We start from the raw sequence: 26,029 nt of genomic DNA on the forward strand, positions 1-26,029 counted from the left end.
TGAGAATGCCTGCCAAGTTTCGGGGGTCTTGGAGCTAGATTTATACCCGGCCTTTTCAGCCAGAAATAAGCGCCCAAGTTGCCTTACACAAATAATCTGAACTAAAAATGATTACAGTTAGCTTTAAAATGTAACAGTAAAAAACCAGAATGACATAAAACCTTTGGTTTGTGAGACCTGAACACTTTGCTGCCCTTTCTCGCTCCCTTGCTTTCCTCTGTCGACTTCCCTGTTTAGATTGTGTGCTTTTCAGGCTGTCCATTTTATGTATTTATTTAGGGCGCAATCCTATGCATGTTTAGGCAGAAGAAAGTCCTACAACTCCCAGCATTCCCCAGCCAGCATATCTAAACAAGCGTAGCATTGCGCCCTTAGCTGACGTAAATCTCTGACCCATGCCAGGTACACTGCTGGCACAGTTGTAATCATCATAGTAATAATGATAATACTGTTGTTGTTGCTGTTTGTATAAAAGGGGCAGGGGCATCAAGGAAAAAGTGTCCAGATGGCATCTGGATATCGGGAGCCAATCTTCATAGGCGATTTACTGCAGAGGGGGAGCCCTTTGAGGTCATCGTGGCACATGACGTCGTTGCCAATCCACAGCAAAGCTGCTGCTTCTGTGTGGCTGGTTTAGCGTGTTCGCACAAAACCCAACAGGGGTTGCCGTCTCCTGCCCTTTGCCGTCTGTTCCCTGTAACTGAAATTTGGATTGTAAGCTCCTAGGGGACAGGGGCCTCTCTGCTTGGGATATATAAGCCAAATAAAAATGCTGGGTATGTTGATGGCGTAGTATAAATCAAATATAATAACGCATAACTAGACAGAAAGTTGTGGGGCTGGGAAAAGGGGTGTGTGCGTAGCAGAACATAAAATCTAACATTGCCCTAGCAGAAGAGACCCTGTTGACCTGGTGAATGCTGAGGCTTTTGTGAAAACAAGAAGGCTAGATTAAGCCCCTCCTGAGTTCCTCTATGGCCTTTAGGGCAGGCGTGGACAACTTATGGCCCTCCAGATGTTTTTGCCTACAACTCTTAACAGTCCTAGCCTGCACAGCCAATGGTAAGGGATCATGGGAGTTGTAGGCCAAAACATATTGAAGGACACAAGTTGCCTATCCCTGCTTTAAGGAGAGGCAAGAGCCTTTGTCCCCATGGAGGTGGATTTCCCCTAATAACCTTCCCCATTTAATAGAATCTCCTTCAAGAGTCCTCTTGCTTCCACACCTATGATCTTCTGTACCCTGTGGTACTCCAAAGATCGATCAGGCTTGGCTCCAGATCCTTTATGCTTCATAATAGTCAGACACACCTGAAGAGACTGGTAGAGGTAAGCCAGGATGGTGTCTAGAACTTCCCTCTCATCCATCATCTCAACAGATTCTCTGAGAGTTCTCCCTTTCTGCATCTTCTTGCTGTCCCACAGAAATCTGAATTGTTCATCAGAGAGTTCTTGAGGGGGGAGAGAGAGAGGCAGATAGATGAAGCAAGAAATAGGGAAATAAGACATCTTTGACAGAATTGCTGAAACTTTAATTAAAATGTGAAAATTGTTGCTTAAAATGGCAAAGTCACCACAAGGTGATTTGACAATGCCAGCCTTGCAAGCTAGGTATTTCATTATTTACTTTCAGGATGCTCAAACTGGTACTTTCCACACTGGGGGCAAACTCTGATTTTTCCCTCTGTGTCTGTTTTTTGATGATGTGGTCAATTCCAGCCCTCACCAAGTGAGGGGGTATCACAGAATAATTCTAATAATTATCTGCAGGCAATTCCAGATGGGTGATTTATCATGCTATCCATTCATTGCTCTTTGCTGTGAGCTACATGCAGAATTACAGCTGACCTTCCACACTTTGGAGGAGGGGAGGCGGTATAGCACTTTTTGTATGTGTACATCCAGTTACGTTTCATCCACAAAAGTGGGCTTGATATAGCAGTCTGGGTAGGGAAGGACCATTCACCTGAGCACATTGCTCTTTTAATCATGTTTTTTTCAATCAATGTCTGAATTTGTACTAGAGTGCTTTTTTATTCAGGCATTATTTTGTGATTATTTAAAAAAAGGTTTTAGTACCAAAACAAACAAACAAGGTGATAAACTAATGCTGACCAGAAAGATAGGGGGTTTTTAAAATCAGTTTTTCACTTTGCACTAAGACACTTTTTCATTTGAGCACTGTTGTGTGGATATTTTAATTTAATAATAAAAAAATCCACAGGCGAAAAGGCATCTGCGTGCCAGTTAAAAGATGGACTTAAAAAATAACACAGTTGTGAAAGATCACAGTGAAGGTGTGCCACAGCTTAGGTGTATTGACAATATGATCTCTGCACACGTCAAAAGGGCGCCTTGTCAGAAAGATGGAAGAGTGGAACTGAAAGATAGTAGGGAGCTGGGGCAGACCTCAGAGCACTGGCCTCATATGAACCAGGCCTCATTAGGGGAACATGAAAAGTGATTTGCGTCAGCCTAGTTACCTGGATATAAAGGCACTGTGCTGTCAGGTGGTTTCTTTTTCACAGGATTGCTACTGCCTTTCTTCATCTTCTCCTTTGTGACCACCTTTGGCAAGGGGACGTGCTCCTTTGCGACCTCGCCTGGCGTCTGATGCATGTGCTTGTCATCTATAGCCTTGTTGGGCTGGCGCTGCACCAGTTCGGGGAGGACCAGTGGCTGCCCTTGAGCCTTCTTCTTGGTGTCAGCAGGCGCTGCAGGAGGTTTAACCAGCAGCGGCAAGAGCTGAGAAGTTCTCTGTGTGGCTGGGCTCTGGGCAGAAGTGGGCGGCTGGAAGCCCGAGAAGTGGGCCTCTCGAATATCCCGCTGCCGATGATCCTCAGGTATGGACTCATTGCTGTCCATGCCCTTCTTCTTCAGGATCTGAAACTTCTTTAGGAAAGAGGTCATCCTGCAATGAAGCCAACAGCCTACTCATTAGTTAGTTCATTAGCTTTGATTTCTAGCTAGTTCTCCCAAAAAGCTTCAGGGAGGAGGAACTGTGAACTCCGCCATGCCCCCTCTTTAGTGAGCTTCCGCCACGCGTCGAAAACTTGGTTGTTCAGGCAGGCATCTGGGGTGGGCTAGGGAAATTTTAGAAAATGATGTTTTAATGTGTAATTTTATTGTTTTTAAGCTGTTTGTATTATTGTACATCGCCCAGAGTGGCCAGGTGACTGGCCAGATGGGCGATTAAGAAAAGAAAGAAAGAAAGAAAGAAAGAAAGGGAGGATAACCCGAGGCTGTGGCCCTGAGTCACTCCAGTCTTGACTGGCAGTAGCTTTCCAAGGTGCTTCCATTTTAATTGGGCCATGGAGCAAACCGTGGACCTCCTGCATGCCAGACAGGATGAGATGAACATGCTCCTAATGGACATCTGAAGCTACTTTATGCTATGCCAGAACTTCAGTCCATCTCTGTCAGCCCTGCCTGCTCCGCCAGTGTCTGCTCTTCAAAGTCTCAGAAGGACATCTTCCCATCATCGACTACATGATCCTGTTTCAGCAGGAGATGCCAGGGATTAAAACGGGTGCCTTCTGCATGAAAACAGGAGCTCTTACCCCAGAGCTGTGGCTCCTCCCCAATCAACCTTCCCCAACCTGGTGCCCTCCTGTTGAGCTGGAATTCAACTTCCATCTTCCCAGCCAGAGAGCCAGTGGAGAAATTTAATGCAGCCTCTTCTAAAGGGGGCAATTTTATCTCGCCTTCTCCACAAACACAGAATCTCTGCTCCAATGATCTATTCCTCTATCTCCCTAGGATAATTTATCACCACATAAAGCAGGGATGGGCAACCTGATGCCCGCCGTGGTTTGGACTACAACTCCCATAATCCCTGACCGTTGGCTATGCTGGCTGGGGATGACAGGAGTTGTAGTCCAAAAGATTTGGAGGGCACATAGATTGCCATAGATTCAAGTCATAACTATGATTCTACAACTTCTTGTCAGATTGGTCTCCCATGGCTCTTTCCAGTAACCTCCGAGTTATGTGTCAATATGAACAAGCGGAGGCAAGATTCTGCCACGTAAGACATTTGCTGCATGCAGACCTCATATCTTTGTTTATATTGAGATTTAGGAGCTCTTTATCAATGTCACGCCTGCTTTGCTGTATTATATAATAAAACAACTTACAAGAATAAAAAAAAACCAGTAATAAAATCAACAATACCAAAAAAACCCCAAAACAAAACAAAACACCATGAAACCAAAGTGCAATGAACAACAGCAGTCAAGTTAAAGGAAACTTCAGCAATTGTCCGTAGTTGGGGAAAGCTTTTAAAAATAAGCAGAAACTACAGATAATGTGCACTAACCATGGGGTCTAGCTACATATTCTTCAAATGGAAAGTGAGATTCCTTGTTTTGCACCAAGATAAAAGAAGCCTCATTCTATAATCCCAGGTCTGCGTTAATCATAGAGGAGTGCTGTACAACTGAGCATCCCACTCTATTTCCAGTCTGGTTTTCCTACTATTATATTGATGTATTTATTCAAAACATTTATATCCTTCTTTTCAGAGATATACCCTCACAAAGTGGTTCACCTGTTTCATAGGCCTCCACCCAGGATTTATGCATCACACCTAAATTTAAAATGTTTGCAGTGCAAGCCTATGCCTGCATTGTGTACTCAGAAGTAAACCCCACTGAGTTCAATGGGACAGACACCTAGGTAAGTATGTGTAGGATTGCAGCTTAAGACTTACCCAGGAGTAAATCCATTTAAACACAATGGTACGGATGTCTGAGTAAATGTGCATAGGATTGGGCTTTATGTCTATTGTTTGCCACCCTGAAAATTTGAGCTTCCAGTGACAAAAGCAACCACAAACACCCCAAGCCTCTAGACCTCATGACGAGCTGCACTGATTGAAGTCTCAGAATCAAAATGACAAGGTTGCCAGAGTGAGGATTTCAATGGCCTGCACATTTCCTTCTTGTTCTCCAATGGCAGCTAGTTTTTGTCCCCTGCCCTGACACTATTTTCTACTTATCCCATCTACCCACATCTTTTGCGCCGATTGTTGGTAATCCAAACAAGTGAGGTTCACAAGGCAGAAGCGCTGAGGCCCGTGCTGGGGTGCCGGGGAGCTTGTGTGTCTGAAAAACAGTGAGAACAACACTAGCAATTAGTAATTCCAGTGTATTCTGTTCTTTGTATAAACATTCTAGCCTAGTTTTCTTCCGTTTCTCTGGTTGGGAAAGGATGTGCAAGATCTGAGCCTTGGATCTCCTGAGTAACAGCTAACTATCTTAACCAATACAACCTTGGTTGTTTATGTGTGTCTTTTTAAAGCATTTAGGGTGCAATCCTATGCATGTTTAGGCAGAGAAAAAGTCTACAGCTCCCAGTCTAAACATGCATAGGACTGCGCCCTTAATCATTTTGTAGGGCTTCTCCACATGGGGCATTTATCCTGAAATTGAGATTGGTTACTCATGGACGTTTGCTGGTCCTTTACATGATGACATCAACCTCCAGGGCGTCTCCCACACTAAATGACCTTTATTCCATTTTTTTAAAGTTTGGGGATAATGAGCTCTCAAATTACAGCACGTTGAGTTGCCTCATGAAAAGAGGAAAACCCACAATAAGAGGAGCTAGACCACACTGCCATCTAGTGGCTATATAATGAAACATATAGAACATGCAGATAAGGGGGAAAGGGAGGGAGGGAAGTACGTGTAAAGGGAGCCATCATGATCTTGCATTTAAAACGGAAGCAGAAAGCTCTGGTAAAGTTGTGGGATTTTGGCCTGGTGTAGAATGCTCTAAAAGTTGCCAAGGTTGTTCCAGCATAAATGATCCCCCCTCCCCTCCCCTCCCCTCCCCTCCCCACACACAATCCAGTTTGAATATCCATCTAAGTCTTCGATATGTAGGGATTTATAGCAGCTACTCAAGTGCTGAAAGGAAAGGTGCTGTGCACCTTTTAAGCGGCTTTCTCACCCTCATTACTTCACCTGTCACAAGACTGAGCTCTAGCATTGAAAACAGGTTCTGGGGCTAAGCAACAGGGATTCCTGACTAAGACGGATTCCCATTCCAGGAAATCCCACCCTCATGGGAGGGGAAGGGAGTTGTTATATGGTTGATCCCATAATTGATGTGACTCGTTTTATTCATTTAGGGCACATTCCTATGCATGTTTAGACAGAATAAAGTCCTACAATTCCCAGCATGACTCAGCCAGTATGGCTAGCTGGGACATGCTGGGATTTGTAGGACTTTTTTCTGTCTAAACATGTGTAGGACTGTGCCCTTAGGGGATTTATACGCCTCCCTTCATCAATAAAGGAAAAGGATAATCTGTCAGGCCAAAGTTAAGTATAAATTGAGACAGCCAACCTGGAAGAACAGGAGTCGCCTTACCTGGTCTTCAAATCCTTAACCTTCTAATCCTTAACCTGCTTCTAATCCTTGATCTTCTAGTCTTTAATCTTTGGGATCTCTACACTCAGGGAAAAAAACTCCTTGCTAACGTGGCTCTCTCCCCATCAGCTTTGCCAAGGCCTCCAAGCCTCTGCAAACAAGGGTCATGAGGTCACAGCATTATTTATGGCATCATCAGGGAGTGAGGTGATGTCAGTAGACAAGCTGGCTCAAGACAACAGGATGGGCTTGCATAGGCACTGGTTTCTCTTTGTTCAGAGTGCTACATGCCTTGTTGGTGGTACACTAAGCAAAAGCAGAAGGCCATATCATGTGTCAGGTTGCGAGCCAAGGATCATCTGCTCCTCTCCAACCAGCCTGGCTAGAAATGGGAAAAAAGACATGCACCTGGATTTTTTTTTTTTACGGGGGACGACGACGACACAGCAGCTTCATGGGAGGAAGCTCTAATCAAAAGAAGGCACCCCCAACCCAGCAGAAGATGTTGGGAGATCTTATAATGGATCTACCACTTCACATCTGCATCAGATCTGCATCTTTAAGAACATAAGAAGAGCCATGCTGGATCAGACCAAGGGTCCATCTAGTCCAGCATTCTCTTCATATAGTGGTCAACCAGCTGTCAACCAGGAACCCACAAGCAGGACATGAACGCAACAGCACTCTCCCTTCCATGTTCCCCAGCAACTGGTGTACACAGGCTCACTGCCTCTGGTACTGGAGGTAGCACATAGCTATCAAGAGTAGTAGCCAGTGATAGCCTTCTCCTCCAGGAATTTGTCCAACCCCCTTTTAAAGCCATTCAAATTGGTGGCCATCGCTGCATCCTGTGGTAGCGAGTTCCATAGTTTAACTATGCACTGTGTGAAGATGGGCTTCCTGTTATCTGCCCTGAATCTCCCACCAATCAGCTTCATAGGATCTTTACCAAGATGTCAGCCCAGTCTGCGGCCATTGTATAAAAGGCAAACTCCATGTTAGGCATAATTAGAGAAGGAACTGAGAATAAAATTACCAATATCATACTGCTCCTATACAAATCTATGGCACGACCACACTTTGAATACTGTGTACCATTCTGGTCACCACACCTAAAAATGATATTGTAGAGCTGGAAAAGGTGCAGAAAAGGGCAACTAAAATGATCAAGGGGCTGGAGCATCTCCCCTGTGCGAGAAGGCTACAACAGCTGGGCTTGTTTAGGATGGAAAAAAGGAGGGTCAAGGGAGACATGATAGAGGTGTACAAAATTATGCATGGAGTGGAGAATGTGGAGAGGGAGACATTTTTCTCCCTCTCTCAAAATACTAGAACCTGGGGTCACCCCGTGAAACTGATTAGTGGGAGATTCAGGACAGATAAAAGGAAGGACTTCTTCACACAGCGCAGAGCTGAACTATAGAATTTGCTACCACAGGATGTGGTACCAATTGATGGACACCAATATGGATGCCTTTAAAAGGGGGTTGGACAAATTCCTGGAGGAAAATGCTATCAGTGGCTACTAGACTTGATGGCTATGAGCTACCTAGGCAGTGGGCCTATGTACACCAGTTGCTGGGGAACATGGGTGGGCTGGTGTTCTTGCACTGGTGTCCTGCTTGTGGGCTCCTGGTTGACAGCTGGTTGGCCACTGTGTGAAGAGAATGTTGGACTAGATGGGCCCTTGGTCTGATCCAGCAGGGCTCCTCTTATGTACTTAACCTGGTGGCCTCTGGGTGTGTTGGGACTACAACTCCCATCATCCCTAACATAGGAACCTGCCTGTCAGGCTACTGGTCCATCTTGTGCAGTTTTGTCTACAGCAGAGTGCAGAACCTCAGGTCCGAGCACACATCCGGCCCTCTGTGGGGGTCCCCAAAAGGCCACCCCCCCTTTCCCCTGACCACCCACTGTTTGGTGGTTTCCTGGCTTTTACGTGTCCCCAACTCTGCCAACCCTGATATATATATATATATATATATATATATATATATGTCCCCTTCATGGATCACTGCCTTGTTGTGGCGAAGGGGCTTGCGTAACTCAGTGAAGCCATAAGCTATGCCGTGCAGGGCCAGCCAAGATGGACAGGTCATGGCAGAGAGTTCTGACAAAATGTGGTTCACTGGAGAAGGAAATGGCAACCCACTCCAGTATTCTTGCCAAGAAAACCCCATGGAACGTGTCACAAGGCTAAAAGATATGACGCCGGAAGATGAGCACCTCAGGTCGGAAGGTGTCCAATATACTACTGGGGAAGAGCAGAGGGTATTTCCAAGTAGCGCCAGAAAGAGTGAAGCGGCTGGGCCAAAGCCGAAAGGACACTCAGCTGTGGATGTGTCTGGTGGTGAAAAGAAAATCCGATGCTGTAAAGAACAATATTGTTTAGGAACCTGGAATGTAACATCAATGAATCAAGGTAAGCTGGAGGTGGTCAAACATGAGATGGCAAGATTGAACATCGACATCTTGGGAATCAGTGAAGTAAAATGGACAGGCATGGGAGAATTTAATTCAGGTGACCATTATATCTACTACTGTGGGCAAGAATCCCTTAGAAGAAATGGAGTAGCACCCATAGTCAATAAAAGGGTGGGAAAAGCAGTACTGGGGTACAATCTTAAAAACAATAGAACGATCTCAGTACGAATCCAAGGCAAACCATTCAACATCACAGTAATTCCAATCTATGCCCCAGCCACTGAGGCCGAAGAAGCTGAGGTTGATCGGTTCTATGAAGACCTACAACACCTTCTAGAACTAACACCAAAAAAAGATGTCCTCTTCATCATAGGGGATTGGAATGCCAAAGTAGGAAGTCAAGAAATCACCGGGATAACAGGCAAGCCTGGCCTTGGTGTACAAAATGAAGCAGGACAAAGGCTAGTAGAGTTTTGCCAAGAGAACACGCTGATCATAGCAAACACTCTTTTCCAACAGCACAAGAGGCGACTCTACACATGGACATCACCAGATGGTCAATATCGAAATCAGATTGATTATGTACTTTGCAGCCAAATATGGAGAAGCTCTATACAGTCAGTAAAAACAAGACCTGGAGCTGACTGTGGCTCAGATCATGAGCTTCTTGTTGCAAAATTTCGGCTTAAATTGTAGAACGTAGGGAAAACCACTAAACCATTCAGGTATGACCTCAATCATATCCCTTATGAATATACAGTGGAGGTGAGGAATAGATTTCAGGGATTACACCTGATAGACAGAGTGCCTGAGGAACTATGGACGGAGGTCCGTAACATTGTTCAGGAGGCAGCAACTCAATCCATCCCAAAGAAAAAGAAATGCAAGAAAGCAAAGTGGCTGTCTGAGGAGGCTTTACAAGTAGCTGAGGAAAGAAGGGAAGCGAAAAGCAAGGGAGAAAGGGGAAGATATATCCAACTGAATGCAGAGTTCCAGAGAACAGCAAGGAGAGACAAGAAGGCCTTCTTAAATGAACAATGCCAAGAAATTGAGGAAAACAATAGAATGGGAAAGACTAGAGATCTTTTCAAGAAAATCGGAGATCTCAAGGGAACGTTTTGTGCAAAGACGGGCATGATAAAGGACAAAGAAGGCAGGGACCCAACAGAAGCAGATGAGATTAAGAAGAGGTGGAAAGAATACACAGAAGAACTATACAGGAAAGATCTTAATGTCCCTGATAGACATGATAGTGCGGTCACTGAACTTGAGCCAGATATCCTAGAGAGTGAAGTCAAGTGGGCCTTAGGAAGCATTACTAACAACAAAGCTAGCAGAGATGACAGTATTCCAGCTGAGCTATTTAAGATCCTAAAAGATGATGCTGTTGAAGTGCTGCACTCAATATGCCAACACATTTGGAACACTCAACAGTGGCCACAAGACTGGAAAAGGTCAGTTTACATTCCAATTCCAAAGAAGGGCAATGCCAAAGAGTGTTCAAACTACCGTACAATTGCGCTCATTTCACATGCCAGCAAGGTGATGCTCAAAATCCTACAAGCTAGGCTTCAGCAGTATGTGAACCGAGAACTACCAGAAGTACAAGCTGGATTTCGAAGAGGCAGAGGAACTAGAGATCAAATTGCCAACTTTCGTTGGATCATGTAGAAAGCAAGAGAATTCCAGAAAAACGTCTATTTCTGCTTCATTGACTACACTAAAGCCTTTGATTGTGTGGATCACAACAAACCCTGGCAAATTCTTAAAGAGATGGGAGTACCAGACCACCTTACCTGTCTCTTGAGAAACCTGTACGAGGGTCAAGAAGCAACAGTAAGAACCGGACATGGAACAACCGATTGGTTCAAAATTGGGAAAGGAGTACGACAAGGCTGCATATTGTCGCCCTGCTTATTTAACTTATATGCAGAGTACATCATGAGAAACACCGGGTTGGGTGAATCACAGGTCGGAATCAAGATTGCCGGGACAATTATCAACAACCTCAGATACGCAGACGATACCACCCTAATGGCAGAAAGCAAAGAGGATCTCAAGAGCCTCTTGTTGAGGGTGACTGTAAAAGCTGGTTTGAAACTCAACATTAAAAAAACTAAGATCATGGCATCTGGCCCTATCACTTCCTGGCATATAGAAGGGGAAGAAATGGAAGCAGGGACAGATTTTATTTTCTTGGGCTCCAAGATCGCCGCAGACAGTGACTGTAGCCATGAAATTAAAAGATGCTTGCTCCTTGGGAGGAAAGCTATGGCCAACCTAGCCAGCATAGTAAGAAGCAGAGACATCACCTTGCCGACAAAGGTCCATATAATCAAAGCTATGGTTTTCCCAGTAGCAACGTATGGCTGTGAGAGCTGGACTATAAGGAAGGCTGAGCACCGAAGAATTGATGCTTTCCAACTATGGTGCTGGAGAAGACTCTTACGATTCCCCTGGACTGCAAGGAGGTCCAATCAGTCAATCCTAAAGGAAATCAACCCTGAGTGCTCATTGGAAGGACAGATCCTGAAGCTGAAGCTCAAATATTTTGGCCACCTAATGCGAAGAGAAAACTCCCTGGAAAAGACCCTGATGCTGGGAAAGATTGAAGGCAAAAGGAGAAGGGGACGGCAGAGGATGAGATGGCTAGATAGCATCACCGATGCAATGAATATGAACTTGAGCACGCTCCGGGAGAGAGCGGAGGACAGGAAGGCCTGGAGTGCTATGGTCCATGGGGTCACGAAGAGTCGGACACGACTGAACGACTGAACAACAACAAAAGCCCTATTGAACTCCATGGGACTTATGTCTGAGTAGACATGTCTAGGATGGTGCCGTAAGGCTGCAAGCCTCCTCCAAATTAACTAAAGGTCAATTTGATATTTTTAAGTGGCAAACCTGTTCTTGGACTTTAACTACTGAAATGCTCCCCCATCTAAAAATATCCCTAGGCACAGAAAACTAGCATGTCAAGGAGGAGAAAAGTCTTGCACCTGGCTATGTTGGCTAGCGCTCATGGGAATTGTAAGCCAAAACATCAGGAGGGCTGTAAGTTGCCCACCCCTGGTGTAATTTCATGGCTTACTGTCAGCTGAAATCTAAATGTAAAGGAATAAAACTATAAGCTGCTTTCTCTACCTGAAAAGGCCCCTCAAAGTGTCTTACACTAAGATGAATACAACTATAAAACCAACGAAGATAAAAATGCAACAGGTTTGTGACCTTTGGAGGCTGGTGTTTTTGGAAATGCTTGGGTTCTCTTTGGGTTTTTTGCCTAGCTGCTGCTTGCTGGGGCACCTGGTCCCACTGGGATGGGCTTCTGCTGGTTGAGGTGAGTCACTGAGCTAGCTGTGTTTGAGGCCAACAGCTACAGTAGCTTGCCAGTCTGAGGGAGCTGGTGATCCAGAGAGCAAGTGAACAGTGTGGAAGTGTGAGGGAGAGTCCAGGAGGTAGGACCAGCTTGTGAGGGAGCCCACCTGACAAAAGCATTTCAGCCCCAGTGACAAAGCATTCGGGTACTAAGAAGTTAAGTAGGCAGGTGAGTGCAGCAGCAGGGTGAGGAGGCCAGACCAGTTGACCCCCTCCCCCCACAATAGTAAATGTCGTAGCTCTCCAGGCAAACAGATGCAGCAATGAAAAACAGGAAGGTAGGAAGCCAGCAGGGGTGTCCAGGCCACCCACTGTCTTTCACGGATTGTCATAGGTATGGCTGTCTCCCCGGTGGGCAAAGGTCGTGGACATGTGCTTGGTGCAATGAGCTCCTGGCTCCCTGGGAACAAGCTCATTCCTTCCTTTGAGGCCAAGGCAGGTTTCCTGGAGAAGCTGAAAGAGGCACAGAAGTCAATAGACATGGTCTTTGGGGATGTCATGGCGGCATCCCACTCCCGGGGAGACAGCTTGTCTGCCGTTATGGAGAAAGAGGGTCTTGGGGAAGGAGGGTGCTGCTCCAGAGAAGAAGGAAACAGTCCCGTAGAAGGGACTCTTTCCTTGGGGGTGAACAGACATCCCCAGCATGAGAGGGAATGTCGCCTGGGTGTAGTGGGCAAGTTAGGCCTGGATCTTGGGGCCCACAAGTGACCAAGCGGAAAGCGGCAGGTTATGGGGACATCAGGGCAGCAGAAGCAAACTCTGTTTTATTCCTGTAGTTCATCATGGTGCTATGATTTAATCTTCAATTAATTTTCAAACAAATATTATAACTCGCTACAACTAAACAGGTAGTTGTCATTACTGTATTTTTACTTTACGTTTTGGGCAGTGGTCCTCACTGCTATATATTTTTTAAGTTATTTATTTAAATGGTTGCTGTTCTGCTAGTACAATCATCCTTGATGCTTTCCCCTCCATACAGTAAGAGTAATAAAATCCACATTACAATACATATTATGTACAGCAATCAATAAGACATCCCTTCTCCGTGTCACTGCTTTATAATGTGAAACTGCAGACGTGTAGATGTTTGTTTTACTTTAAATCAGGGTTGGCAAACAGTTCTGTTGTTCTAACATCTCAGGAATGTAGAAGCAGTTTCAAAGCATGGAATGGCATGGGTGAGGGGAGAACAGAAATGTTACTTGTCCAGGGTCTAAATTTAGTCCAGGGTCTAAAATTACCTACCTGCACCACTGCTGGGGGCGGGGGTAAAGCAGGGGGTTCCTAGTAGCAGGCAATTTGATCATTAGAGACACAGACAGCTGTGTTTGTGATGAGCATGTAGTTTGCATGGTGACTTTATAGAGGGCACAGAGAAGGAAAATGCGCAGGTATGTGGAGTGTGCGATGTGCGCAAATCACACAGTCATCTACCGCTGTGTGTCTCTGCCCCCACTCCACCCTGGAAAAATTCCTGTGGCTGGCCATAGTTGGAAGAGGACAGGAACAAGCCAGAGGGCTTTCGAAGGGCACAGATCACGTCCTGGCAATGTCAGGATCAAAGAGGAGAGAGAAGAAGGGGAGAATCATAGGAAAGGGGTGTGTGGCTGAGGACTGGGGACACCCTCCCCCCGCCAGTTTAGAGCACTGGATTAGAACGTGGGTTCAAATCTCAACTCAGCCACGAAGCTCACTGGCTGACTTTGGACCAGTTACTGTCTCTCTCTCTAACCCACCTCACAGAGTTGTTGGGAGGGTAAAATGGCGGGTAGTGGTGAGAAGTGTGTCTCCTGCCATGAGGTCCTTGAAGAAAAGTGGGGTATAAGCCAAATAAATAAATAAAACCATTATAACCTTTCAGGGTTTGGGACCCAAATATCTTGGAGACCCCGCCTCGCTGTATCAAGCGGAGGGCAGCTGCATTCTACGGAACGGGCCCTACTTTGGTTGCCTTTCTTATGTGAGGTAAGAATTTGTTGTGAGAAAAAATATTTTATTTTTTAAAAAATATTTCTGTTGGTGGGATAGCTGGTAGCTCATTCTTATGCTTCCAAGGCACCTAACAATAATTTAAACAACAAAACCCATCATTTAAACCAGGGATGGGGAATGTGTACCTCTGTAGAAGTTGTTGGACTGCAAATCCCATCATCCTTCACTATTGGCTATGCTGGCTACTGCTGATGGGAATTGCAGCCCATCAACTTCTAGAGGGTCATGCGTTCTTCACCCCTGATTTAAATATAACAACAGCAACAGCAGCAAAAGAATGGGTTTCGATACATTGTGTTAGTTCTCCTGTTTTGGTTGTTTTTAGTTTTTACTGTTGCATTTGTGTGTTAAGATCATATCATACTTTCAGGTCGCAATCCTGGCCACGCTTACTTGGGAGTCCTTAGAGGGACTTTCTGTTGGGCTCCTAGAAATAAGAATCAAGACACAGATGAAGTTTAATAAGCATAGAGCGGCCTTCTCCAATCAAGTGCCCTTGGCCATGCTGGCTGGGGATAATGGGAGTCGTCACTGAAGGGACTGTAGCTCAACGGTAGAGCCCAGGCTTTGCATGGAGGAAGTCCCAGGTTCAATCTCCAGCAGCTCCAGGTAGGGGTTAGGAAGGAATCCTGCCTCGAACCCTGGAGAGCTGCTGCTAGTTTATTTATTCGTGTCAGAAGCATCAAAATTAAAAAACATACTATAACACATAACATTTAAAATATAAAATGTAGATGTTAAAATATATAAAAATTAGACAAATCTTGCCCAGCAATGAGCAACGTTAACTGTGTTCTGTCGCACTGTCATAAGGTCCCCATGTGTACATTGGTCAGACATTGTTGTCTGCAAGTCTCTGCAGTCGCATAGGGCAGAGATCACCGGATATAACCCCATTTATTCAAAGTGTCTCTAGATCTTGTTACGCCCATACGCAGTCTATTCAATGATTTCCAAACTTCTAGTTTGGTTATTTGCTAGTTGATTATACTAGATGGATCAGGGGTCTGACATGGTGTAAGGCAGCTTCCTATGTATAAGGCCGCATATTCCTTTTCTTCCTTCTGGAATCCCCATTGACTTGTCAGTCTTCTCTAAGTCCTGTGGTGGATTAGTCTGTGATAGAGGGCTTCTCCACATAGAGCTTTTATCCTGCTATTGAGATTGGTTACTCTTGGATGTTTGCGGGTCCTTTAGATGACATTATCAACCTCCAGGGTGTCTCCCACACTAAATGACCTTTATTCCATTTTTTTTTAAAGATCGGAGGTAATGAGCTATCAAATTACCACACTTGAGTTCCACTTGAGTTCCCTCGTGAAAAGAGGAAAACCCACAATGAGAGGAGCTAAACCACAGCGCCATCTAATGGCTGTATAATGAAACATATGGAAGACTCAGATAAGGGGGAAAAGGAGGGGGGAAGGGGGGGAAGGAAGCGCGTCTTTTATGATCCTGCATTTAAAACAGAAGCAGAAAGCCCCGTTTTAAATGTGGCATTTTAGGCTGGTGTAAAGATGCTCTAAATTAAGGCCAGATCTACACCTTGTATCATATCATTACGATCCTATCGTGGTAATACTATATCCCTCTTCTGCATTTATACCTCGCAGGATACCCTATGACTTTTGTTGAAGTATTTGGATAATGTGGAATAAAAAGCAGGAAATAACACTACAATAGCGCTATATGGAATGCGTAATGTGCCCCAACAGTTATCAGTGCACTTCAATACCACTATAAAGCAGTAGTGTAGATCTAGCATAACCCAGGACATTCTGAAATCTGCCACAAAATTAAACTTAGTTCCAAGTAAGATTGTGCTGCATGTTTTGGAAAATGTTTTTTTTTTTTGGTACTAAGCACTTTGAGCTTATGGGGAGTAGCCCAAAAATGGTTTGAATCCAACAAACAAACAACCGTTGCCAAAGGTAATGGTGAGCTCAGCACTGCAAGCTCAGAATAAATTTCTTGTGGGACGAAACCTTAGCTTAGTTCTGGCACTTTGGACAACGGAAGAGGCCAAATCAAGTCTGGTTGTTTTAGGAGATTCAAAACAAACACTCCAAGTGTAAGAAACCTGACAATACTACAGTGGATCAGTTAATTATTTTTTTTGCAAAGGTTATAATAATTGATGGTACAATTATGCTAAATGGTTTTTCAAAACAGCCTCATCAAGTGTAGACAGTCAGTTTGTCAAACACAACAATATCAGTTATATCTGGCAGTCAATTTTACAGAAAAGTTATATGTAGCAGTCTACGGACCCCCGGTGTGTATGACTATGAAAGTTCTGTTTCGACTATGAAAACTGTTAGGTCCTTAAGGACTAGGATGTCTGAACAGCATAGCAAAACCAAGAATAAAGTTATAGATCTTTTCTTTTTTGTCACTGAATGGTTAGATCACACTTGTAAACAGGACTGATGCGGATAGATTCTTGCTACAGAGGGAGGCATTCCGGATATTCACTCATTAGCCCCTGACGGTCTAAATGAAATGGATTGATCTGTCAGCATTTCTGTAAACCCTCTCTGATGAGTACTGTGCCCTTAAATTGTGAATAGCATTTTTGTATATATACTGTTGTACTAACTTCCTGATTTATCACTCGTGCCCTGCTTGTGAGTTCCTGGTTGATAGCTGGTTGGCCACTGTGTGAACAGAATGCTGGACAAGATGGACCCTTGGTCTGATCCAGCAGGGCTGTTCTTATGTCTGCTGGGGCTGTGACTGGTCGTGGGAGTATCTATGCATTGGGCAAGGTGAGCTGGAAAAAACAGCTCTAATTTTTGATATGGGGTTGTTAGCAAAAATTGCGGAAGCATTCACCATTATACATGCAATTATTTTTCCTTTTCAGATGGATAATCTCACTCTTAACCCTTGAATTTAGTGGGCTTTTTTGCCTTTATTGACTGGTAGACCACTGAAAGAATTCAGGCACTCCGGAAAGTGAAATGACTTCTCAATATTATCAGTATCTGTAAACCCTTATTAGAATGTGTTATGTCTACAGGAGCATCCAAGGAAGACTTGTCATAGTTGAAACGGAATCATATGGGGGGTCTGTAGACTGGTAGATATAACTTTTCTGTAAAATTGAGTGCCAGATATAACTGATATTGCTGTGTTTGAAAAACTGACCGATTGTCTACACTTGATATGGCTGTTTTGGAAAAAAAAAACATTTAGCATAATTGTACCATCAATTGTACCATAAACTTTGAGGAAAAAAATTAACTGTTCCAGTGCAGTACTTTCGGGTTTCTTACACCAGGACTGTTTGTTTTGAATTTGTTACTGGGAAACTTGCCTTTTCTGTTCTGTTTTAGAAGACTGACAAGTAGGTGGTGGTTTTGTTTTTTCTACTGAGCTTCAATGCCTAAAAAGCCATTTTGTCCTTCCTCTTCCTTGACACTGTGCGTGTCGAACAGCAGAAAAGAGGAGCTAAGGTAAGGAGCTTCCTTCCCAGCAAATTCACCATTTTGGCCTGCGTAACTGGGAAAGTTGACCAGAGATGGTAGGTAGAAAGAAGTGAGCAGAGTCAATTGGAGAGCAGGTCAAGAGAGAAAGTGGAGAGAAATGGATAGGTTGAGCCAGTGTGGTGCCATGTTAAGAGGAATGGAGTTGGACATGGAGAGATCCCAGTTTGAATCCTTGCTCAGCCATGAAGCTTATAGGGTGACTTGGGCAAGTTACTCATTCTCTGCCCAAACTACCTCAGAGGGTCGCAGTGACGAAAATCAGGAAAATTATGTTCTGAGCTTGTTAAAGGAGGATACAAAAGTGGCAAAAGGGAAATGTTACCCTGTGGCAACATCAAAATAGAATGAACCAGCTCTGGGTATGAAGCCACTGGGCAAGATCATCAGGGGGTTTGGAGTTGGGTGCCATCAGTGCGCTGACGATACCCAGCTCTGTTTCTCCTAGTCATCAGAAGCAGGTGGGGCTGTGCAGGTGCTGGATGCTGTAATGGGCTGGATGAGGGCCAATAAATTGAAACTGAATCCCGACAAGGCAGAGGCTCTGTGGATTGGTGGGTTCTAGTTCTGGAAACTGGGTAAGCCACCTGTAGTGGAGGGGGACGTACCCCTGAAGGAGCAGGTACGTGGGTTGGGAATACTTCCACATACATCTTTGTCAATGGAAGCACAGCCTCCATGGCTTGGAGTGCATTTGGCCAGCTTGCTTGCAACTTACCCTCCATGCAGCCTCCCTTGGATGTTCAGGCCCAAATCCAGACTGTCAGAGGAGGAGCTGGAGGCCCCAGAAGCCCAGGGTACCCCAGACTGGGGACTGCCACCAGACCCACAGGAGCCCGAGCCCTCGGGAGAAATGGCTGCAGGGCCATCCCTGTCAGGAGAAAGGGACTCTGCCTCTGAGGCAGAGGCTGAGCAGCCCCCTGACCTCCCCCCCCCCGTGACGGGTTAGTAGGGCTCCTGTGCAAAGGAGTGCTCGCCCCCAGAAAAGGCCTGCTCAGGAGAAAGGGGCTCCTCAGGAGAAGGCTGTGGAAAGGGAGCTCTGATTGCTGCAGCTGAGCTCTGGGTGGGTCTGGCTGGCTTTGGGCTTAAAAGCCTTCACTAGAAACCCGGCCAGGGTTGGAACGACTTCATCCGTCCCGCCTCTGCCGTGCGCCTTGCCTCCTGAACTGTGCCCTGCGATGGATGCACTGTTTCCAGACCTTCTGGACTGCCTAACCTACCTGACTGATTTACCGTGTTTGACCTTTTGCTTGTTACCTTGACTACCCCTGCTGCTCCCTCATCCTCATTGCCTGCCTGTGTTCTGACCTCTGCCTGGATTTTGACCACTCCTGTCTTCGCCTAAGCCTCTTGGACTGAAACTTGTGCGCTTGACCGTTTGCTGGCCAACTTGACTATTCTGTTGCATCGCTCCCTGCAGTGGCTTGCGAAGAGCCAAAACTCAGTCTGGAGCAGGGGAGGGACCAGCAGCGATGCCCCATGGGTTGTCCTGGTCCTCTACTGCCTTATGAAGCATCTGAGCCCTACTGTTTTGCTAAAGGAATCCTCCTGTGAGTTGACTCATGCCAGTTTGTTGCTTACATCAGTGGCTGGCAGGAGAGGGGGACTTCTAGCAGTAAGGCTGGATGCTTCATAAGGCAAGACAGGACCAGGACAATGTGGGGCATCTTTGCAGTCCGAGGCAAGGTGTGGGTGCCTGGAGGGTCAGTGGTGAGCAAGCACCATTTGTGACCTTGCACAGCATCCTCGTTGATCATGGGGCGCGTCCGTTAAGGCATCGGCCCCTCAGCTCCCAGTTTCCTGGCTCTGTGGAGCTTGAGCCAACATGAAGCAGCCTTAACTCTGGTCTTACACCAGCAGGTTTTTTTAATCTTTGAGTTTCCCTTGTTTTTGAAAAGGACACTTATAATTACAGGGCTGGCAATCTTACCCTCTCCCCAGTGTATTAGAATCTCCTTGCAAGTTTACCTATATGATAAATGAGATTATAAATATTTAATTCATGGCCATCATGATTTCTTCTCAACAATCAAAGGAGGCTGTCCTGTGCAAGCAGTCGCCCTCCACCTGTAGAAAGAGCTGAGAATGGTGAGGAAGGGGCTTAAGCGATCAAGCTCATCCCTCCTTCCCTTCCTCATGTGCAGAGCACACACATGATGAGAATGACCAAATAGGGCTAGATTCTCACAGCCATCTTATTGAGTGTACGTAGAGTGTAGCGTGTGTGAGACTCGATCCTTGTGTGTCCTTTTCCCATCACACAGAAAGTGAGAGCAAGGATCGGGGCCCTAGTGGTGCTTTTCTGTTTTCAGGAAGGCTCTGTGAGACCCTGCCCCTTCCACTCCCCCACCTGTGCATTCCATCCCCAGCCCTCCCAAATTCTCCAAGGGTTAAACCACATGCTGCTTTAAAGATGTACCTAGGTCTTTTCCTTGTTACTCAAAAGTAAGCCCATAGGACCTCGTATGGATCAGGACACTAGAGTGGTGGTAGGGGGCTTTAACCCTTTGCCCTATGCCTGCAATGTACATTACAATGGTATGCCTTTTTGGCAATGTACATTAGAAGCAAAGGGGGGCCTCTTCCAGATTGGGACCACAGCAGGGAATGGGCAAAGGCTTAAGCCCCCCCCCCCCGCCCCAAGGATCCCAATCTTTGCAGTAAAATGTAGTCTCACAAGGTTGCATGTTCCATTAGAGTCTGCTTGATTTGAGTCCAGTGCTTCTTGCCTGAAACTGTGTTGCCTGTTTTGGTGGGAGGGTAACACTTTTTCCATCTTAATTGTTCGTCATCTCTCCCCAGTCCATATATCTATCCTTAAGAAAATCCTGGGAATAGATAAAGAAGCAACAAGACCCCAGTAATGCCCTTAAATGGAATGGTGATTTCCTGATCTTGTCAGCTTTGTGGTTCCCCTCTTATCTGCAGAATGAAAACAGACCCATGGACCAGGCAGCCAAGATGGACTGGGGGGGGGGGGAGCCTAGCAGATAATGACCACAAACACGTGGGGATCCTTCCGAGGCTGCTGGGTTTGAGAGAAGGGGCTTATGGGAGTTTTAATCCAACACATCTGGAGGCTACCAGGCTGAGGAAAGCTGCAATAGTTTCACCCTTAAAGGTGGCCTAAAAATAAGTTCAAATAAATACATTTTAAATAAAAATAGTCCATCCAACCCAGTATTACCAACTCAGACTGGCAGCAGTGTTCCAAAGTCTTGAAGGGAGGGGGACTTGACCCCTGTAGTCTACAATTGTTTTAACTCAAAGGTGGGCGACTTTGGGGATCAAGGGGCCACTTCCCCTCTGACCCCCACCCATGGGCTGTGGTCCTGCTGCTTGGTACTGTGGCAGCAAGAATCCCACAACCCCCCACAGTTTGCTGCTGAATTTTGGTGGCAAACAGCTGTAGAAGCTTACAGGGGACAAGTGTATCTTGTTTTCAAGCTGAATTTGTCACTTTTAAGCCTCCGTAGTGGCAACCTGCCAGTTTTTTGGGTGGATTTTTTTTTCTGCTGCTGTGCCACCCAATTTTGGCAGCACACAAGAGCCATCAGGAACTGCACCAGAGGTTGGGCGATGGCTGCGTGCCACCCATCCCTGTTTCAAATGGAGATGCCACGGCCTGTGACAGGGCCTGTGACCGTGCGTAAGCTTGACAGCTCTGGCCTCTCCCTGATCCACTTTGCTACTGGGAGCCGCTTGTGTGCATGGGTGTTTTAGGGAGACAAATGCAGGGAAAAGGGACTGGATTGAGAGGGCAGCTGGGGGTGATCACTGGGTCAACCCAAAAAGCCAGGCACAGGCAGGCAGAGAGACAGGGCCCTGTTTGCGAGCCATGGAAATGTGAAGAGGGCATGAAATGCAAAAATGGCTTCTTCACCTCCATCAGCATGGGCGGATTCAACTGTGCTTTCAATATTTGTCCCAGTCAGAACTCTCCATTTTGGTCTCATAGCTTTGAAAAGGTTCTAGCAGAGTGGTAGAGCCCTTGCTTTGCATGCAAAGGGTCCCACATTCAAACCCGGGCAGCATCTCATAGAATCATAGAATAGTAGGGTTGGAAGGGGCCTACAAGGCCATCGAGTCCAACCCCCTGCTCAATGCAGGAATCTAAGGCAAAGCATCCCTGACAGATGGCTGTCCAGCCTCGTCTTCAACGCCTCCAGTGTGGGAGAGCCCACCACTGCCCTAGGGGATTGGTTCCATTGTCGTACTGCTCTAACAGTCAGGAAGTTTTTCCTGATGTTCAGCCAGAATCTGGCTTCCTGTCACTTGAGCCCATTATTCTGTGTCCTGCACTCTGGGATGATCAAGAAGAGATCCTGGCCTTCCTCTCTGGGACAACCTTTCAAGTACTTGAAAAGCGCTATCCTATCTCCCCTCAGTCTTCTCTTCTCAAGGCTAAACATGCCCAGTTCTTTCAGTCTCTCTTCATAGGGCTTTGTTTCCCGTCTCCATGATGATCTCCATGTTGGGAAAGACTCCTGTGTGAAATCCTAGAATGCCAACACCACCAACCACAGGATTTATTTATTTAAAATAGTTTTAACTTGCCTTTCAGGTTACACAGCCCCCACAAGGCAGCTTACAATATTACAAAGACATCAACATATGAATTACAATGAAAAACATACAGCAGTAGCGGCTTATGATTTCTAAGCACCAAAAGCATACTGGAAAAAATGAGTCCCCAGAGCTGTTTTTTTTTTTTAAACCAGCAGTGATGCAGCTGTAAATATCTCTCTGTTGAGGGAGTTCCAAAAGTGTGGGGCCACCACAGATAAAGGCCTGTCTCTAGCACCCGCCAGCCCAATGGCTCTTGATGTTCAGCCAGAAAATATGGCCCCTGACGCTGATCAGCATGCTTGGGCCGGCTCATACAGGTGGTCCTTCAGATAATGTGGTGCCAAGCTATTTAGGGCTTTAAAAGCCCAAACCAGCACCTTGAATTGGGCCTGGAAACTAACAGGCGGCCAAAGTAAATTATACAGAATTGGAGTAATACGATCCAAATGCCCAGTGTGTGGATCTAGCTGCCGCATTCTGTACTGTTACAGTTTCTGAATCATCTTCAAGGGCAGCCCCACAGAAAACGCATTACGGTAATCTAACCTGGACGTCAACAGTACTCCGCTAGAGGGACCAATAGTCTTACTCTATAAGGCAGATTCTTATGTGACGCGATTGGAATGCCACTGGGATTATTTGTTTTGGGTATGCCCACAAAGGTCAAGAAAATGCTGAAGGTGGCTTCAGCTGCTACATTGGGCGCACACCTTGGTCTTCTGTCATACTGCGGCCATAATGTTGCTGCGCCCTCAGGGCTTCCACTGCAGAGGAAACTGCACAGTTACACCTGGCAAGCTGGCTGTGCGTCTGAAGCATGCACTGTAATAGCCAGAATTGCTCTTGGAAGGTCATCTCTGCCTTCCTTCCCCTGCTCAAAAATGGAGGAAGCACAGAGATCCCATCCTCTATTCCTTCCTGCTCCCATATCTACTCTGAGATTCTCGCCTAAGTCCAACACATCCCAGACCAAGCTTGTGTGATGCTGCAGGCATTGCTGAAGGATTAAGTCCCTTGTGAAGGATTGGGAAGAGTTACTGGTCTCCCATATGTGCCTGCCCGGACCTTAAGATCATCATCAGCGGCCCTTCTCCGTGAGCCCCTGCCAAAGGAAGTGAGGCGGGTGGCTACTAGGAGGAAGGCTTTTTCTGCTGTGGCACCCTGGCTCTGGAATGAGCTCCCTAGTGAGGTTCGCCTGGCGCCTACATTGTACTCCTTTTGGCGCCAGGTGAAGACCTTTTTATTTTCCCAGGCTTTTTAGCTTTCTAAATTTTTATCTTTGCTGTTTTAAATCTGTATTTTAAACTCCTGCACTGCTGCTAGATTTTATTGTGGTTGTATTGTTATATTGTGGTTTTAATGTTCTATATATTTTAAATTGTTTTATTGTGTGTTGTTTGGTTTTAGTTTTTGTGAACCGCCCAGAGAGCTTCGGCTATTGGGCGGTATAGAGATGAAATAAATAAATAAACAAATAAACAAATAAAAAGTACCTGAATCCCACACATCCTGCAACATGGAGACTCAGCTGGGCTAAGGCAACGGAGGAGGAAACAAACCTCTGTTGTCTCCATCTGGACAGCTTCCAGCACCCTCCTCTCTAACTCTAAGGTGCTTGCAACATTTGTTCAGTTGTGTAATTTCTCCCTGGGATTCTTTGGATGCCAGTGGATTCATCTTCCACACATGCTAAACTGGAGAGGGAATGTTGGACATTCTGAATGCTTATGAGGAATGGTTCGGCTGGGAAAGCCTAGAGGGTCTCGGGGTCAAATCTTTGGCTCTTTGCTCCCTATCATAATTGACTAACATTATTTTATTCTATGTATAGTAAGGCTTATTTGGTCAGAAAGCAGAACACATATTTTAGTATATGAGGCCCCCAAAGTAGCATGCAATGATGAAACTCTTAAAACACACACACACACACACACACACACACACACACACACACACAAATATCACGTAGCAATTGAAAGCAATAACAGAAGATCTGCAGCATAAATAATACAGTCGACTCGGGGGGAAAATAATCCAAGCAGGCCCTGGTCAAGGGTGGGCATGGTTGGGCACCTGCCAAGGCCCCACAGCCCAGCAGGGGCCCACTAACAAGGGTTCTGTAGAGTTGCTCCTCCTCTTCACCACTGCTACCAGCTTGTTCACCTGCCTCTTGCTGTGGCCCAGACAATGGTGGTGATGAGGCGGAGGAGCAGGAGATGCAGTCATCCACTTGCAAACTGGCTCTCTGCTTGTCTAGCAAGCAAGTGGTAGCAATGGTGAGAAAGAGGATGAGTGGCAAGAAGGGAGCCTGAGGGAGGGGGCCCATTGAGGGCGTTTTGCTCAAGCACCCTCAAAAACCCGGTGCTGGCATTGCATCCAAGAATGAAAAGGTTCTTGTCGTTGTGAAAAGGGTCTTGGTGGTGTAGTCAGTCACAAGGTGAATATCAGTCAGCAGTGTGATGTGGCTGCAAAAAAAGGCAAATGCAGTTTAAGGTTGCATCAACAGAAACAGAGTTTCGAAATCATGGGAAGGGATGCTTCCACTCTACTCTGCACTGGTCAGACCTCACCTCAGATACTGTGCCCAGTTCTTAGCACAGTTTTTAAGTTTTAAGAAGGATTCAGGTAAATTGGATTGAGTTCAGAGAAGGGCAACAAGTTCTTCAGGGGACTAGAAACGAAATCCTGTGAGAAAGGATTGAAGGAACTGGTTAAGTTTAGCCTTGAGAAGAGAAGACTGAGTGGGAATATGACACAATAACACATTTTCAAGTACCTAAAGGGTTGTCACACACAGCTACCTGTCAGGGATGCTTTAAACTGGATTCCTGCACTGAGCAGGGGGTTGGACTCAATGGCCCAAAGGGCCTTTTCCAACTCCAGGATTCTATGTTTCTCTGAAAGCTTGTCTAAATAAGACCTTCTTCATCATTTGTGAAGCAGGAGATTTGCCAGATTTGCCACGGCAGGGGAGTGGCCAGTGCTGCTCTCCAGAGTGCCAGTCAGGCAGGCTGATGCCTCACTCCGAGGACCCCTCAAAGTGAGGCATTGGCTTGCCACATTGGAGAACTGTGCTGGTGAGTTTCTTGAAATTCCAATCCTGTTTTGTTGTATTTCCCCCTGCTTTTCTATATGAGTCTATTAGTGCTGCTTTTGCACATTGTCACCTTTTGTACAATAAATTGCATGTTTCACTTTGTTAAATTACAACAGTTGGGTGCTTTTTTAGCACTGATATTGTAATGTTCAGCTACTGTTGGTCTCCCTTACCTTGTTTTCCAGTTCCCTGCTGTGGCAGATGCCACAGCAGGAAAGCAGCCAGCAGGGCTCTCTGAAGCACCCACACCCCCTGATGCTTTGCTCTGAAAAGGAGTCCTCAGAGCGAGGCATCAGCCTGGGCTTGCTGGTGGACCACAGGCAAACCTCTCAGTGGTGGTGGGCGTAATCTGCCACCCTTCCAGGTCCACCGCCTGAGGCATGAGATTCACCACACCACATTCATGGGAAGGCCAGCTCTGGTTACTGTCAGGGTGGAAACTGAGCCAATAGAGCCCCAGGGCAGTTCTGATTCTGAGGAGGAACAGCAATCTGTGGGAGAGGAGCTCGCTCATCTCTCACAAGCACAGCAGCTGGTAGAGATTCCTCCTGCCAGCATTCCTGGCATAGAGAGTGACCCTGGCAGTGAGAGAGCACTGGAGGGGGGCTTGCTGGACACTCGGCACAGACGCAAGGAGTGACGACAGATGGAGGGCACTGGAAGGAGGTGCTCTGCTCATTTGGCGCACAAGCAACGGTCGCGT

General features: G+C 46.0%; 2 protein-coding genes across 2 annotated transcripts in view; both read right to left on the minus strand.

The window, feature by feature from the left end:
* LOC146351905 (maestro heat-like repeat family member 5) overlaps nt 1-5,094 on the minus strand; it is a 59,078-nt gene extending 53,984 nt beyond the window's left edge. The window contains exons 1-3 of the mRNA XM_084829634.1: nt 5,013-5,094; nt 2,484-2,911; nt 1,243-1,451 (exon numbers count right to left, since the gene is read on the minus strand). Coding sequence (XP_084685760.1) covers nt 1,243-1,451; nt 2,484-2,911; nt 5,013-5,014 — 639 coding nt within the window. The 5' untranslated portion in view covers nt 5,015-5,094. The remainder of the gene's footprint in view (nt 1-1,242; nt 1,452-2,483; nt 2,912-5,012) is intronic.
* Nucleotides 5,095-24,638: 19,544 nt separating this feature from the next.
* Nucleotides 24,639-26,029, minus strand: part of TPGS2 (tubulin polyglutamylase complex subunit 2) — a 45,157-nt gene continuing 43,766 nt past the window's right edge. The window contains exon 8 of the mRNA XM_084832833.1: nt 24,639-24,694. Within this exon, the coding sequence (XP_084688959.1) occupies nt 24,678-24,694 (17 nt within the window). The 3' untranslated portion in view covers nt 24,639-24,677. The remainder of the gene's footprint in view (nt 24,695-26,029) is intronic.

Source organism: Heloderma suspectum, chromosome 2, assembly GCF_057233095.1.
Source record: "Heloderma suspectum isolate Gila_16-S chromosome 2, 16-S_ref, whole genome shotgun sequence".
Classification (NCBI taxonomy): Eukaryota; Metazoa; Chordata; class Lepidosauria; order Squamata; family Helodermatidae; genus Heloderma; species Heloderma suspectum.